This window comes from Dreissena polymorpha, chromosome 8 (genome assembly GCF_020536995.1).
Source record: "Dreissena polymorpha isolate Duluth1 chromosome 8, UMN_Dpol_1.0, whole genome shotgun sequence".
NCBI lineage: Eukaryota > Metazoa > Mollusca > Bivalvia > Myida > Dreissenidae > Dreissena > Dreissena polymorpha.
The window spans coordinates 8,984,211-9,002,602 of NC_068362.1; the positions used below are offsets into that span (position 1 = coordinate 8,984,211).

At 35.6% G+C, this 18,392-nt stretch overlaps 1 protein-coding gene across 2 annotated transcripts in view; it reads right to left on the reverse strand.

Annotated features, from left to right (window-relative positions):
• LOC127841291 (uncharacterized) overlaps positions 1-18,392 on the reverse strand; it is a 462,698-nt gene that overhangs the window by 304,328 nt on the left and 139,978 nt on the right. Inside the window, exons 2-5 of one of the 2 annotated variants that reach the window (XM_052370012.1) lie at positions 16,637-17,219; positions 15,969-16,127; positions 13,666-14,314; positions 11,438-12,195 (exon numbers count right to left, since the gene is read on the reverse strand). In XM_052370012.1, the coding sequence (XP_052225972.1) occupies positions 11,438-12,195; positions 13,666-14,314; positions 15,969-16,127; positions 16,637-17,146 (2,076 nt within the window). In that variant the 5' untranslated portion in view covers positions 17,147-17,219. Of the gene's footprint in view, positions 1-11,028; positions 12,196-13,665; positions 14,315-15,968; positions 16,128-16,636; positions 17,220-18,392 lie in introns of both variants that reach the window. The other variant, XM_052370013.1, reaches the window with a different exon arrangement.

Sequence of the window (18,392 nt, forward strand, 5' to 3'; positions counted from 1 at the left end):
GATGTACAGTCCGTACAGGCTAATCAAGAACGACACTTTCCACTTTTGGATTTTTTTCTTCTAAAGAAAGGCTCTTCTAAACAAAAATCCATTTTGGGCTGAAAGTGTCGTCCTGGTTATCCGTGTACGGATTGCAAAGGCTAATCTGGGACGACACTTTAAGCACATGCATTTAGCCCAGTTTTCCGAGAGCGAGGCAAAATGCAAAACTTTTGTTTTAAGCAAAGCCGGTTGTTGATGCCGAGACCGATACGTTCAAATGTTCTATACGGAGCAATGTGTAAAGGGGGGAAAGTTATAAATTTAGTTGTCAGCCAAACAACTTCATTTGTTTTGTACTTACATTGCCAAACGTTTTTGTTGTTAACTGCTTTCTCAATAATTCCCTATTAACATTTATTAAACATATGGAATGACATGCAGAAATCTGCCAAATCTCCATTGAACATTTTTCCATGTGGATTTATATAGGCTAATCTGGGAGGACACTTTACCGACTTGCATTAAGCCCCGTTCACAGAGCGCTGCTCACATCCGTTTTAACAATGGTATCTTAGTAAAAAAGTACGCAATACAGTTAATGCCAGTGTGGTTACACATTAAAATCTAGAGGGCGACAATGCGATAGTACGATGGCGAAAATGCAATAGTACGAAGGCGACACTGCGACAGTGCGACGGCGAAAATGCGACAACGAGATAGTACGATGGCGACAATTCGATAATCATCGTACTGTCGTCATCGTATTAGCGCATTTTCGCCATCGTACTACTGCACAGTCGCGATCGTATTGTCGTATTGTCGCATTGTCAACATCATACTGTCGCATTGTCTCCATCTTACTTTGGCACTGTCGCCATCATTGTCGTCATCGTATTATCGCATTGTCGCATTGTCGCCATCGTACTATCGCACTGACGACTATCGCCTTGCGGTACACTAAATATTTTTATTGCAGAAACAAAAATAGATGACTTTATTAACATGTACTTTGAAAGAGGTTACAGTTATAATGAAATCAAATTCTTATTACGTTGTAGATTGGGTATTGATGCAATGTAAAGTACTTTTAAAAGTGGCTCCATCTTGGAAAAAAATAAGATATGTGCATGTGTACAGAAAGGCGATAGACGACAATGCGACAGTGCGACAATACATTGACGACAGTGCAATAGAAAGATGGCGATATAAGATTATACGATGACGACAGTACGATAACGCGATAGTACGATGGCGACAATGCGATGATACGATGGCGAGTGTATGATATGACTTTCGAATTGTCGCCATCGTACTATCGCGTTGTCGTACTGTCGGCATAGTATTTTCGCATTGTCGCAATCTAACTATCAAACTGTCGCAATCGCATTGTCGCACTGTCGCATTGTCGTCATCGTACTGTCGCATTGTCGCCATCGTGCTATCGCATTGTCGCCATCACACTATCGCACTGTCGCCATCGTACTATCGCATTGTCGCCATCGTACTATCGCATTGTCGCCATCGTACTATCGCATTGTCGCCATCGTACCATTGCACAGTCGCATTGTCGCTCTCATGATTGTAATGTGTAACCACGATGGCACTAACGGTATTCCGTAAGAAAGTGCTTAACTATTTAACACACTGATACAGTTTCAATCAGTGCCGGACTAGCTTTGTGAAAGCCTATAGGCAATAAAACTGTCGACCAAGTGTCTGCCTGAACACCAGTACTCGGTCGATTTAAACATTTTAAATTAGCAACACAATACCAAGGCTGGCAAGACATAAAATGTGACAATGTCCTTTTATTAATATAAACTGTTATTATAAAACATAAATCCAACATTCTGCTCCAGTTTGAGCAACCTAGTGAACATTTTGAAAACGAAATCTCAAGCAAAACAATAAGGGTTTTCAAAAAAAATAATTATTGTCACTCGGTTAAACAGTGTCAAGCCTTAAATCTGAACATATCATTGATATAAATGAATTTGCTTAGTCAAGTCATTAGATACGGCTTAGTTAGTAAGGACAAAAGCTTTCGTAACGGTCTCATGGGGCACCTAAAAGTTGCGGGGCTCTTGGGCAGTTCCCTACTCTTCCGTATGGGTAATCTTGGACTGGTTGCAATGCAATTCAAGTACGAAAATTATCGGATTTAATGTTGAAGAGAATGTATGGAAAAAATGTATAAAAACGGATCCAGTATTGCATTACGGTTAAGTCATACATATGTGTGTGATATTAATTTTCGATGATTTTTGGGTTAGGCGATCTAAGAATTTAACATAAACACATCGGACAACTCAAATTGACAACTATTTTTGAAAAGTAAGAAATCCACGAATTGAAAATCCACAAAAAAAGTATTTAAAAAAATGTCTCACGAAATGTCATGCCGACGAATATAAATGATTTTACAATATATAGTTATCCAACTTCCGCGCAGAGACTTGACGGGAACCAGCTTAGCTTGATCAAATCCCTACCTTCATAACCACCGCGTGATGATAGCCTTGCCACGTGGTACTATAATTGTATTGTTGTTATTTTTGCTTGTTTACGTTAGTTCTTTTTTTCGTTAAGAACCTTAAATTATACACTATTTTCAAAAAGTAAAAAAATGATAAGATTTTCTTGTAATGGAAGAGATTTTCTGTGAGAGCAAGGAACGTCAACTCTGCGCGGAGATTGATCTTTTTCTAGTTCTTGCCTTTTTGCTAATATTGATTGCCTTTCATGCCCCTCGTCAGCCCTCGAATATGTTCTTATTTCTAGCTTACTTGACCTCAAAGCTATAGAAGACTGTGTTTATTGCACCATAGCTTCAGCCGAACACTACGTTGGTAGCCTTTAAAACAAGAGCACCGCATAACGGGTGCCACGCTCGGCTGCGAAAGCTTGTCAGGACAAGATTTTTTTTAGAGGTCACAGTGACCTTGACCTTTAACCTAGTGACCCAAAAAAAGATGTGTTTGTCAGAAACACAATGCCCCCTTCTGCGCCGCTTTGAAATAAAATTTATATTTATCATTTGGCAGGTAAAGAAATCTTCTCCCTTTAAAGCTTTTAACTTCCCTTGAATTTTGTCCAATCCAACCAGAAAGGGGGGGGGAAATGGGAGGGAGGGTCTCACAGTCAATTAAGTCCATGTCAGATATCACTGACAACCAAGGCCTGTGGTTTTAAAGAGATCAAATCCAGAGTTTTTTGTGTTTTTTTCTTCTTTTTCATAAATCAATAAATAAAAAACATCAAAGAAAATATAATTATACCTTTAAAAAAATCTTTGACAAATCAACCATTTGAGCTATAAATAATCTCCATAAAAAATCCGTACAGTAACTGTGAAAAGAACGTCAATTCTTGGTAAGGAAATATATAATATGAGATTAAGAATCATATAAATTACTTCACTTGAAAATAACAAATGTCTATTTTTAGTAGCAAATAATTAATAGCCACTACCGTGACTGTAGATTCACCACTCAAAATGTGCAGCTCCATGAGATATACATGCATGCCAAATATATAAAAGAGGCTATGTTAAATATTGATTAATTATCTCCCTTTAAAGCTTATTACTTCCCTTAAATTTGTATTTTTTACCGTAGACCGTAAAGGATGACATTGATCTTTACCTTTTACCACAAGGTGTTTGTCAGAAACACCATGCCGCCTACTGCGCCGCTTTGATTTATTTAACAAAAATATATTCATGGACAGGTCAGATAACTATGTCTATTTAAAGCTTATTAATTCCCTTGACTTTGTTTTTTTTTCGACCCTAGACCTTGAAGGATGATGTAAACCTTGAAATTTTACCACTAAAAATGTGCAGCTCCATGAGATACACATGCATGCCAAATATCAAGTTGCTATATTCAATATTTAAAAACTAATGGCAAATGTTAAGGTTTTAACACAACGCCTACAGCGGACGGCGGACGGCAGAAGGCGGACGGCAGACGTCGGACGGCGGACACCGGACGACGAGCTGGCTATGACAATAGCTTGGGTTTTCTCCGACAACAGCCTCGTTAAAAATTTAATAGGCATTATGACGATAAATACGGTAAAATATGTTCTGTTACTATGAATTGTTAAACGGATAAGTAAGAATTATGTATCGTGGTTGTAAGGACACAAATTAATATTGTTGGTTTTATTTACATAAGAAAAGTTATAATTGAGAATTATTTTCGTAGGCCTGGTAAAATTAGAAGCTGTAGCAAATTCATTATGATTGAAATGTACATGAAGGACCGCAGTACGCATGTGCATCGTAGTGCCGTTATATGCTTATTGAAGTAGGCAATTTTTGTAGGCGCGAGTTCTAAGCTCACAAGAGGCACGATACAAAACTCAAAATTAATTTTGTATTGGTATAAATTGTAACAAAATATCAATTTATATATAATACCAGATTGGTATTAGATAAATATCTCACGGAAAAGAAGAATTGTGAATTATTGTAATAATTTTTACTATATCATACTTTATAACTATATAAATAAAAGCCCCGTTTTCCTAGAGCGCGACTATTATGTGCTGTGTACTGTCTTGCATTGTTCAGGCGGTGGATTAATTTACTTATGAATGATACATCACATTTGCTGATTAGTGGCGTGAATATTGTTAGAGTTAATATATAAATACGGTAAAGGTATACGTAATTATAGCATGTGCTTTGTACTTAAATAAACTACACTATGCATTTTGTCAATACTGTAGTTTTACATTCTGTTCAGGTGGAGTTCATTTTGTCTGTCAAAACACTACAATCGATTTCGGGCATCTGTTTTCATTCTGTTAGGGCACACAGATGCATTTTTTATTTTGTATTATCTCACAGTTCTCACAGTTCGATAACCTGCTTCTTTTAAGTGTTAAAACATGTACTACTTACTTGCTAACTGAACAAACTTATTTACATTGGAAATTTCGCTTTTTTCAACAGAAGTTGTATTTGCCTATTTTATATTTCGTGATCTCGTTCTGGAAAACGGGGCTAAATGAATATACCTTTAGTATTGTAGAGTAAAGTCGACACATGCTTATCAGGGACGACACTACGTACTTTTATGAAAAAAAATAATGAAGTTTCTTCTAAAAGAAAATTCTGTCAAAAGGGAAAGTGTCGTCCTTGATAAGCCTGCACAGGCTATCCTGAGACGACACTTTACGCACGTACTGCACAGGCTACCCTGAGACGACACTTGACGCACGTGCTTAAAGCCCCGTTTTCTTAAAGCGAAATTCATATATGCTGTGTATTGTCGTGTATCGTGTATTGTTGAGGTTGTTGATTTACTGACTTAGGATCGTTACACGATTTACTCTCATGATAATGTTTCTGGAGTTATTTGTGCATAGAACTTATTATTTATACTTTGGTTCATTAGGTAGAACATATTAAAATGAAATATATAGAACAAGTACGCCATGCGATAAGGGCATGAACATTGTAAGAGCTAATATATACATACGGTAAAGGTATATCATGCGAATTTTTCTAATTAAATAAAATACACCGTGCATGTTTTCACTACTGTTGTTTTACAGTATGTTTAAGTTGAGTGCATTTTGTTTGTCAAAACATTACAATCGTGTTCAGGCATCTGTAATGATTCTGCGAGGCACACACATTAATTTTTTATTTTGTATTATCTCACAATGCGAAAACCTGCTTCAATTTACAATTATCGTTTCCAAAACCAGAACTCTCGTGTTCGCCACATTGAGCAAATACACCCGTCAAAAGATAAAATGAATAATTTTACAATACCAATTCTTAAAAATAATTACTATGATTTCAGATATTAGATCTGTGCAGCTTGTTGCCCAAAACCTTATCAATACTCTCAATACGCTCGTCATATTTATTCAAAACAGAGGCAAAATCGAAAATAAAAAGTGGATTTGCTTCAATAGTGAAGCTGTGTTGCAGTGAAACAGATTTATCAATACCACGCCTTATTTTTGTAAAAAACGACAACAAACTAACCTGATGAAGATTCAACTATACACTATATACAATTCCTAAATACATAGTTGATAAACATGAGTGAAACGGCTAAGCACGATTCTAGTCATGGTTAACTAAGACAAAACGTTGAATTATTCGCTTTGTATAAAAAAAATGGTTTCAAGTTTCCTGTCATATATTTTGAATCTCTTCACAGTAAAATTCTTCCGCGTCTGTAGTTCCTGTTGGATGACAGTGTATTCCTCAAGTGGGATGTTTTTGACTATTAAGATCTCTAAAGAACAACGCAATTTCAGATTACTTCCAACTTTCTGAGTACATGTAGGCAGTGTGTCCACCAGTTCAAGAACTTTGGATGGAAGAAAACCATCACAATATATATTTAAATACTTCAAGGTTTGAGGTTTATATATCTGTTTATATGTCTTCACATACAGTGTAACTTTTTCCAGTTTTGTGAGTGATGCTTGTGACTTCGACAGCCACTCGTCATGATCCACGTTCAAACCTCTCCACGTACCACTCAGACTCAGACTATTGATATTCAGACCATGCAGAGTCTTCCACAATCCGGGACTGTAATACCCCACTCGAATACTAAGCGTTTCCAGCTGTGTGAGCGATGATAGTGACTGCGACAGCGATTCTTCATGATCCACGTTCAAACTTCCCCACCAATTACTCAGACTCAGACTCTTGATATTCAGACCATGCAGAGCCTTCCACAGTCCGGGACTGTCATACCCCACTCGAATACTAAGCGTTTCCAGCTGTGTGAGCGATGACAGTGACTGCGACAGCGATTCTTCATGATCCACGTTCCAACCTCCCTGCATAATACTCAGACTCAGACTTTTGACATTCAGACCATGCAGAGCCTTTAACAGATAGGGATTGGCATTTTCGGTTTCTACGATGGAGGAATTGTTTACATATTTTTGTAAAATTGCCCTTATTTCTCTTTTTGCTGCCTCAGCACATTTAATATAGATCGATTGCAGGTAAAACATCAACGCGTGATCAAGAGTCAGCAGCGTGCAGAATAGACAGCGTAGACAGGTATAGGAACATGTGACATTGCACAATATAATGATTTCTATAGAGGGCAGTAATGGAGGAGGATCTGCACACAGGAATTGATCTGCACTTTTTAGAACAATCCCGACCAGATATTCTGCCGTTGACGTACTTGCAAATTCTGAAAAAAATAACTGAATTCACAGAACAAGGTACTTAAAATACTTACATACTAAAAAAGTAATGTGGTTACATTTGATGACATTTGTTTAATTTGATAAGAATTAATACATTTAAATTAATGAATGTTCAGACAAAACCCAATATATTTCAATATCGTATTAACTTTGTATAGTTTGGTTTCATATATTTAATACAAATATCAATGTTATATTCGAATGTTTTAAATATTATTGTAATTTATATTAACACTTTAGTAAGATATATATTTATTGTGCATAACCTACTTGTCATGATATGCTTTCAAATATAAGTGTATAATCAAGTTATCCTATTAACGTAATGCATATGTATCATCGGATAAAAACTAAAGTACTTTAAAGATTTTATCAGTTATTGCACGTATTTCATAATTGTCAAGCAACACCGATTCCGAAAATTCCGAAAATGAACAACACACATGAGCACATTATTTTATTTACCAGTGTTTGGTAAAAACATAGAATCGTTTTCTGATGTACGGTCAAACGTGATGATAGGGACATTGTTTGCTCATGCAGATTATGTTTTAGTTATTGTAAATCGCTGCTAGTGTTGATAAGTATTCATGGTATTAATACTTTGACCTTGTCAGGGTCCTGATTTGGAACCATTTCCCTGCAAAAAAGGTATTATTATATTATTCCCGTATTCTAATCATAGAATCAGACTGTATATGTACGGTATTTGAACAAAATATAAGAATGCCATGGGCCTTGAGGTGCTCACCTGGGACGCGGGGGCGAAACCACTAAAAATGACTAATAGACAGTTGATGTATAATAACGACCGCCCTGCCCTCTAGGACAGTGTTTTTCGAAGGCAAGATATCATTCGATCAAATATTCTTACAAAGCTTCATGCAGATATGATCTTAAAATGTGGACTTCTTGAGTGTTTACAATAGTTTTCTTAAATTTAACCCGGTGAACTAGTTTTTCACCTCAAATAACCCAGTTGGCAACTAAGTAAAGAACTAATTAGGAAATATGTTCTGACTAGATTTCATGACGATTGAACTCACACTACATGTATGACTACTAGAATAGTATATAACATAAATAGTTCATTCCTATGCGCATTATTATGTTAAACTTTTGATAATTGAAATTAATTCTCGACACAAATTACATATGTTTATATAATAACCTAAGATTAATTTATGGAGGATAAATTAGTTAGCTGGTAGCTGGTTACATATCCTGCAAATAAAAAGATTGTTTAAACAATGGTCAGTGAGCCACACGTGAATTAATTATTGATAAAATTAAGAAATTCAAATTAGAGTTAATTATATACAAAATGTATATTGGATGAAAGTTCAAATAATATTAATCTTAAACAATTCTTCATGTTTTACTTGGTTTAAAACAATGTTATTTTTTAAAATACAGATACTTATCTGAAGTAATTGCAATATTTAAAAAGATTAATTCAATATCATTACACAGCTGGGTTGTAAGCCATGTTTCTCAAGCAATCATCATAATACAACACAAAATCACAGCGATTTTTTGTCCCAATTTTGAAAAGTACCAGTACCATACTATTCGCAAAGATTAGCGCGAACACTCCTTAAAATGGGAAAAATCCTGTTTTGAAATCTTAAGATATGGAATTTTTGGTCTTAAATTGCTTGGTATAAATAACACAAACCAATTCAATACTTATTTTACAAGTAATGACTACCGAATACGCTTATGGAAATACCCTAGTAAACCCTTTATAACCATACTTTCCATTCCACGTGTGCAGGCACAGATTGAGAACACAGAAGTAAAGAGAGGTATTTATTCTATATACAGTTTATATTGTATTATTTAAAGTTTAATATTAATATATTTCTAATGAATACGGAAGCAGCAATACTTGCAGGCATTAATTATTAATAATGTATATGTTTGTTGCTTTAACAAATGTTTATTTCGGATTTTCGGGTTGCGATGTGATACTTTATTAAGATTCGGGAATGTACTCATAATTCATCGTTATACAAATTTAAATGCGAATATTGAATTTATCAAGGGCATTTTAAATACAAATGAGAAATACATTCTCGTTAAAAATATAGATCCTTTAATACTTAAATGGGTGACCTTAAATCATCGTTCAATCTAGGGCACCATACTTTCGATTTCGCTTTGGTTTACAAACAGCTTATCGAGATAAACAACATCATCATCATCATCATCGTCATCATCATCATCATCGTCATCATCATCATCATCATCATCATCATCATCATCATCATCATCATCATCATCATCATCATCATCATCATCATCATCATCATCATCATCATCACCACCACCACCACCACCACCACCACCATCATCATCATCATCATCATAATCATCATCATCATCATCATCATCATTGTGAATCATCATCATCTCATAAAACTACATCAATACATATTATATAACTATCTGATTCAGTACTTCTGTAATGGTAGTTATCATCCTCAGAAAGAAGAAACATCAATCGGTGTTACAAGACTGCAGGTAGAAAAATTTAAAGCTGCACTAATACATCTCGTGACAGTCATAAAATGTGACTTGAAGAGAGTTAACTAGGTTTTCATATAGCTATGAAAGGAAAACTGCCCCGACCGCTGTCGGCTTTGTTTTTAAACAGACTAGAATTATTTTCGAACACCCATGATTGGACCTTACATGTGTCTTCTAGAGTGTTGTTTGCCTATAGCAAAAAAGAAAACCATTCCCCCCCGGGCGGCCCCAACAGACAGGAACCATTTACGGGCTCGGGCCGGATATCATAATAACAAATGTCATGACCAAGTTTCATGAGGATTGGACTTCAAATATAACATTTAAAGTGGTAATAGGGTTTTACTATAAGGACATTGCCTTGCCAATTGGCGGCAATGTATTTCAACGAACCGTAGCCATTCAAGATTTTAACAGTAAGTGTGTTGCTGCTGTGATAGCACCAAACTGATGAATATCATCAACGTCACAGGAATATGGTATTCTGATTTGTTTGAAATAATGGATATACGTTGTTAACTTTTTTACTTTTTTTACTATCATGTGAACTGCCTATTAAAGTACTTTTGTTAATGTAAAATCCTGCAAATGTTTATCAGAATATGATTAATATAAACATGCGAGTAAACTCAAACACAACGCCACAACTAAGAAACTATTTGATAAAAACAATATTATATGTATAATTACCACTAAGCAAAATGCCTTTTCCATTTAGTTTCAATGATTTCAACTTGTTGCACGATGACAGGTCAAACTCAATATGAGACGCAGACTCGCCTTCTTTTTGTGAAATCTGTCTGTCAGGAACATGTATGTCCATGTACAGGACATCGGACTTGTTATTTGTCCATATGCTGAGCAGGTCTCGTATGTCGTTATCAAAGTCAAAATAGTACCAACTGAGTTTGAGTACAATATCCTTTTGCTGATTGGCAACAGCTTCTCTGTATCCTGCTAGTATGATGTCTTGAAGCCCAAAGCGAAATATTGGTAGCTGAAAGTGAAAACAATCAACATCGAGTTCATCCATCATGCCAGAAAGCTTATTTGCAGCCGACATGTTCAGTCCGCAGAGGAAGATGAACACCTGTGATATGTCAAGACATGCATCTTTGTGACGGTTGAGGTATCCGGAAATGACGTCATCAATCACATTGGTATTGCATGCAATATGATGAGCAGCCAAGAATTCCTGAATGCTCTTATGAATAAATGAAAATGATGAAGAGGATCTAAATGCAGATGCCTTGCGCGTCACTGATAAAATACCGGACTTCAGTGCAAAGTTCTCTTGATCAAGTTGACCTAAATTGAATTTCTTTAGTTCCGTAATGGTGAATACCAGAGCTTTTTCCTGTGTATCTGAAAACAACAAATAAAATGCCGCTTCAGCAAGTCTATTCAAGTGTTCAATATTGGGTTGTATGTTTTGGGTCTCTGTGAAACATCGATAAGGCGGCTCTTGAAATTCACTCGTTTCAATATTCGCCTTCTTGAAAAGACATTCCAGCAAGAGGCTGTATTTTTCACAAAGAGAGCCTTTCAGTTCAGTTCCTTTGGTCCACGAGTGTATAATCAAACACAACATCATTGGGGAGTACAAGTGCTCTATCAAGCCAAATTTACGTACATACGATTCAAACTCAGATTGTTTTTCGTCTAAATCTTGTCTACCCTTAAAATCTTTCCTACAACCCAGGATTTTTCTGCTCACCTCAAACACTTTGTTGACTCCATCAAGTTGCAGCAGTTTGCAAATCTGCGAGTCAAGTATTTTCGCTTCTGTCATCTTCCAAGGTCGAGTAGTTATCAACAAAACGCAAAGACTGTGTACGTCGGCCAGTGTTGGCAGGTTGTGATGATCTCCTGTACCGGTCCATTCATCTAGACCATCCAGTAATACCAAGCAACGTTCATGTTTCATGATCTCATTAAGTAGTATGTATGCCTTTCCGCGATCTTCTTTAGATGAGAATATACTGTCAACTATCTGTGTATTTATCATTTTTTCGATTTCAAACTGACCAACTGATTCCCTTAATGTTACATGGAAGACATATGCAAAGTCTTTCAGAGACGTTAAATCGTCAAAGATATTAGAGTATCTCATCTGTGTATTAGAGCTGAACCTAGTGGTATTGTCGTCAATTGGCAGCGTCGTCTCGGCTGATTGTTCTGATGTTATAGCACACCAGTCCATTACCAATTTTGCAAGAAAAGTAGATTTCCCATAACCTGCTTCCCCTTGAATAAATATCTGTTGGTTCGGTTCGGTGTCCGATAGGAAAATATTTTTGTATTTCAAAATCTGTTCACCAGTTTTCTTGAAATACCCTCTTTCCTTAGCCATAAGTTGTATATTCAGCGGCATATAAATATCAAGTAACTTTTCCTCAGCCCAGTCATCCAATGGGAAGATATTAATATGACAGAAACGTTTTCTGTAATACTTCGTCAAAGCTCCAAGCATTTCTGAAATCATGAAATAGAAAATACTCAATATTGGCTAAGGATCACTTTTTGTTTTCACATTATCTTCAATTTTATATAACGTTCATTTTAAATTGTTATTTTTCAGGTGTTGATATTAGAATGACTGTTTTTGATTTTATTTTAATGTATTGATTTATCATTGAAGAGTGACGCTGGCTGAATCTAGCTATGGGTGAACTTCAAATTACACATACCATAAAAAGTGATCCTTAGAACATTTTGAATAATATATTTGGCATACATTAACACAAAAGACTCTTCCGAATTATATTTAGCATAATTCAATACTTAATTCATGTTCGTACAAATATACCTCATCTTAAAATTCCATGATTGCAATCACATGTGTGAAGTGCCATATAATACCTGTAGTAGAAACAATGCTATGGAAAAGTTCCACGTTAACTGTTACCAGAACATCATGAGGACGCCGACGCAAACATAAGGATGAGTAGTATACATGTACTTTTGACTATTTGGTGAATAACCGAGTTTAAAAACGGCCCTTTTTATATCGAAGTCGTAGTGATCCGTATACATTTTGAATATTAATGTCAAATTATTTTCTTTAGCCCCAAACTCATATCCTCTACCATAAAATCGAACATAGAATTACTAAGTTATCTTGAATATTATCATGATCTGGGTTGACTACATATTTTACTCCTTGCAGAGCCTGTGCACAGCAATTTATTATCTGTATCCCAATCATCCAAAGTTGACCAGGACCACAAACACATTTTTACCAGATGCAGCTCGGAATATTCAATGAATGGACATGCTAAAATCTGAGTAGAATGTGTTTAAAACATGGTCTATACTAATGTATATCAATTTACTTAACAATTAAATAAGGGGCCAAATACTAATTATCGTAATCGCAGACTATTACCAAGTGTGTATACTGATACGTGTAATTGAAACACGTCTTCATGAATTAGCTAGTGTTATCTTACACTGACATAGAATGCAATCAGAAAGTTATACCATTATACATAAGTTGATTTATATGTTGTTTTAGGCCATATGATCATTGGAATCACATCAGTGTAATAATGATTATACTGTTATCAGGGTGTGTTTCTTTGATTTTGGGGAAAGGAATGGCCTTCAATTTTGGGGGAATAATTATATACAAAACTGAAATATGGAAAGGTATTTCCAAAAGTAAGCTTGACATGTGGGAATATTGCATCATTTTAAATATATTCTATTAGAGACAAAAGAAGGAAAAAAGCCCTGGTTATATTTTACTTTTATCAAATCTATGCGTATACTTGTGTATTTTGTATGTATAGCAAAACATTATTTTAGGTTTTAACATCAACATGTGTATGAATATATTTAATTGATCAAGAGAATTCGATTTGTTTGAAACCAAATGTTGAATAAAGCTAAATGTTTGCTGTTTCGAAAATGTATAATGAAATGATAAAACGTTTGTTATACCTTTACAGGACTGTTTGTACGTTGTTTCAGTGAAATTTGTATTTCCAAACTGTTCTTGGATGTCCTTAATGCATTTTTCTGCTTGTTCATCTAAGCACTGTTTGTGTCTACTGGCGTGTTCATCTATGCCCTGTTTGTGTCTATCAGCGTGTTCATCCATGTTCTGTTTGTGTCTACCAGCGTGTTCATCGATGTCCTGTTTGTGTTTATCAGCGTGTTCATCCATGCCCTGTTTGTGTCTATCGGCGTGTTCATACATGTCCTGTTTGTGTCTATCGGCGTGTTTATCCATGCCCTGTTTGTGTATATCGGCGTGTTTATCCATACCCTGTTTGTGTCCTTTGACATGTTCATCTATGCCCTGTTTGTTTCTTCCGGTGTGATCATCTATGCCTTGTTTTTGACTGTCGACGTGTTCATCGATATCCTGTTTATGTATATCTGCCTGTTTTGCGAGCTCTTGCTTACAATTGCTCATAAAATATTTAATGTTATCAATGCACAATGCTGTGTTTACTCTAAGGTCATTCACCGATGCGTCAACAACGTCTTTTGCAATACATTTCAAGTGTTGTTTCAAAGTTGTTCCAACAGCATCCAGGAAACACATCATCTCTGTTGTAGTCAATAGTAATGTGTCTTTTTCCAACTGTTGCATCAAATAAAAACAGTTATATTTAATCACAAAAACAGCTAAATTTTAAATCAATGACATGTTTTCTTGATAGTAAAAGGAAGAAACAAATGAGTAAAATGGATGTGTATTTCAGTGCACTTTTGTTTCTCATTAGATACTTTACTTGGTACAGACAGCCAATGATTATGTTCTTTACTTGATATTGAAGGCAATGATAACTCATAAAGTGTGGTTTAGTTCCATATTAAATTATTTAATTGATTACGACAGCAAATCATAAATAATTGTGTGGTTTAGTTCCCAATTAAAAACTTAACTTGATATAGAAGCCAATGATACAATACTAATTTTCATTAAATTATTTTTGTATATATACTTCAAGGTGGTATTCTCATCTTGAATTGAGTTTCAATACAGTTAACATTTGTGTAACATCTAGATGGACTTTCATTTAAGAAAATCAATAAAACAAGGATTATATTATACGCGCAGGTGTGTTTATGTATTATAATCTCTACTTGAGTTATTTCATCCAAAATACCGGTAATAATAAAAGGCGTAACATCGCCAAATCCATCAGAACATTGTTTAAATATTAATAATTGCACTGTTTTAAGACCGAACAATGTTTGCAATTTAAATTGAGTGGAATCGGTGACAGAGATTTCAAGTGACTTCACGTTTGTGATATACTGAAAATCGCCCATCACCTGTCAGCTATATGTTTCAACTGTTAGAGACCATTTTAAACTCGGCTGACATAAGAACAACCTTCCGGGGAAGGTTTCATGTTCCACGCTGATTTAGCAAAAAGTAAGACTTTTTTGCAAGATTTAGCTAGTTCAATCCTATTTCTTTTAGGTCGATTTCATCGAAAGCCTCAAGCTTATTGAAACGCTCTCGAGTCCGTTTCCTGGGCCTGTAACCAGTACTTGGTGTCTTAGGTTGTCTAATGAGCGCGCTCACAGTAGGGATCGAACTCATGACCCCCCCCTGTCGTTAAGCGGACACCATATGCATTACACCACGACAAGATTTATTGTACAATTATAGCAAATTGTCCGATCGACAACCATACCTTTTGATCTACCATAAAATGTATCAAACTTGGCCGGGATATTACCAGATTAAATGTGTTTGCAACATTTTTTTTAAGATTCGGTAAACGGTGTTACTACCAGATTGTTAACTCTGTGTCATAGTGAGCATAGTTTATAATAGAATGTAAAAAAACAGTCCCACCCATTAGCAGCCATGTCGTCCAGATGGGTATAATTACTTGTAACGCCGAGATATCAAGAGAATACATATCGTAGGATTTTTTTTGATGATATATAAAATCTGTATAATGCCCCAACAAGCTCGCTTTTCAAACCCGCCCTAACAATTCAGTCAAATTTTCAAAAAATTGGTCACTCAATGTGGCGACTAATGTTAACAATGTTAATGCTGCCGGCGCACTACAATGACAGACAAAAGTGACCACAAAAGCTCTCCATAAACGGTATGTGCCCTTATAAGCTCAAAACGTTATAGTGATGGTGCTTTATCTGTTTCATATGAGTATCTAATGGTGAAAAGACATGACACAATATGTTATTCTATTATTCGTTTACAATAATCAAGGCAAGGCGTTAAATGACAAGAAATAACGCTAATACACTACCTGCGCTAATTTCACCACAGCATTTTTGGCAACGTTATCTTGACTGAGATGGCTTGAATCTTTCAGCAGGTTGTTCAATGTTGTGAAATAGTCTTGAAGATCGACATCAGTAACTTCCATTAGTGAAGAGTGCCGCACAGCTTTATGGACTTCACGAGCCTAGTATGGAAACACATTATCTTAATATGTTAAATATTTTGCAAATGTGACAGTTATCCTATTGAGAAAACATGCACATCAATTAGTTTGTAAGCGTTTGCATATCATATCGCCCGATTAGTGCAAAAAGCCACCATGTGCCTATTAATTTCAATGTCACATGGTGCATTTTTTGCACCAATGGGGCGAGTGTAATGCAAAACAAACACGTCCCCTTTAAACTTCTACTATTAAATAGCGCGTCAAATATAGCTCCGCAATTTATTCAGTTTTTTTATTTTTAAGGAAACCTTTGAAGAAAGCTCATAAAAGCTAAGTTATGTACACTGTTCTTAGCCGTCAATTCAGTGCAATTCGTGTTTGAAGTGTTAGATCCTTTGAACGTAGAGTTATATATGTCAATTTCACATCATTGTACATTCATGTATGCGTATAACTCCTGAAATACTATATTTTAAGTATTTGGTAGAAAATACACTACCTTTGTCAGAAGGCACTGGAGTTCTTACCTTATACAGGAGGCATGCAGGCTTGTTTAAGGTTGGCTTTCCCTTTGTTATTGGAAAAGAAAACTTGCTATCAAAGCGTGTGCAGTTCAGCATAAAACTGACGACGCCGTTGAAGTCTGTATCTTGAATCGATATCTTGTCAGCATATCCATCTGTTTGGATGTAACATTTCGCTATTTCCCAATAGTGCGTTTGCCATAATGGCGCAGATGTATTGTTCCAAGAACATTTTTTGTACCGATGTTCCTTGATAATTTCCTGGCAAATTTTATCACAAATCTGGTTTGGACATTTTTGGTTTCGTAGTAAATTTGTTGTGTTACAGCTGGTGCAAGTAGCTGATTTTGACTTAAGAGTAGATGTTACTTGGCTGTAAATGTGCTGGTGAAAAGTCTGAGCCTCGTTGTCAGCTAAGTGCTCCAAGCCAGACTTCGCAATGTCTATTGCTAGCCATGCCTTAAGCCAGTTCGACCGTTCCTTCTCCTTAAACACATCAGCTAAACTCGCCATAATCTGAACATCAACGAAATGGTCTTCATAGAGTCAACTTTTGGCACAGAAACAAGCCATTGTTCAGTGTTACCTATTAAACATAATTTAAACATGATTAAACACAGTAATAATTATATAGAACATTTGGGTGATAAGCATGCTCTACAATTAGAATACGTCCTCTGTGAGCTCAGATGGAAGGGGCACATTAATTAACCTAACGATGGCAGACTACACCATCAGAAAACATCCTATGAAAGTCCAGATTGAAGGAGCACACTTATTAAAATAAGTGTTTTGCAGGCTACACATTAAGCATACGTTCTATGACAAGCACAGATGAAAGGAGCACACTTATTTACATTAAGCACACCACAAGAAAAACATACATAGGTTTCAATAGACCAAAATTCTATTATGTTGAGAAAGAAGATAGATTTTTTATTAATGGAGCAAATAACAATTTTTGCATCTATTTGACCCAATAAAATGATATCCAAAGAGTCATCATTAATCCATTCAAAAAACCCTGTTATCGTTTTTAAGGCCGCCGGAGTTAATATTTCTCACAACATTTCGGTTATCTCGACTGACCAAAATTTATCAGTATTATTCAGATACATTCTAAAGCGTAACTCCCCCATGCTGAATTTCGCAATAAATTGTGCCAAAAATGCCAAAAGCATCAAAAATACGAAAAATAATCATGTACATAACGGAATCCTCAATACTAGTATTAACCAATGACGTATGCACGCTTATGGTCACGTGAGCGCTAATTTCATAACAAAGAAGAACTACTTAATAACACAAGCAATTTTTAAACGAATTATGTCTACGGATAGCTCTAGCAAAAAATAAAAATAAAACTTATTTCTGTCTTAATGGATAAACGATGATCATTGTGTATTGAATATCATGTTTGTAAAAAGTCCGAATGCAAGCCGATTGCATGAATACGATTTCTCAGATTAGAGCGAATTCAATAAGGCAGATTTGTGGATTGAAAACAAAAATAGTTTTACTCAAGCTTGATATAAGTTTATTTAACTGTGTCCAGTAATATGCATAGATATTTACAAAAAACACGCTGCAAAAAACATTACGCTGCTATGTCCTGTTTGTTTGCTTGTCCGATTGTAAACGGGTAATGACATGGTTATTCATCATTCATGCAAATGGCGTTGTAAATAATGATTCAATGGGCGCGTGGTTTTACATGTGACCCGCGCGTGTTTAAATTTAGATTTAAAAATGTAAATTT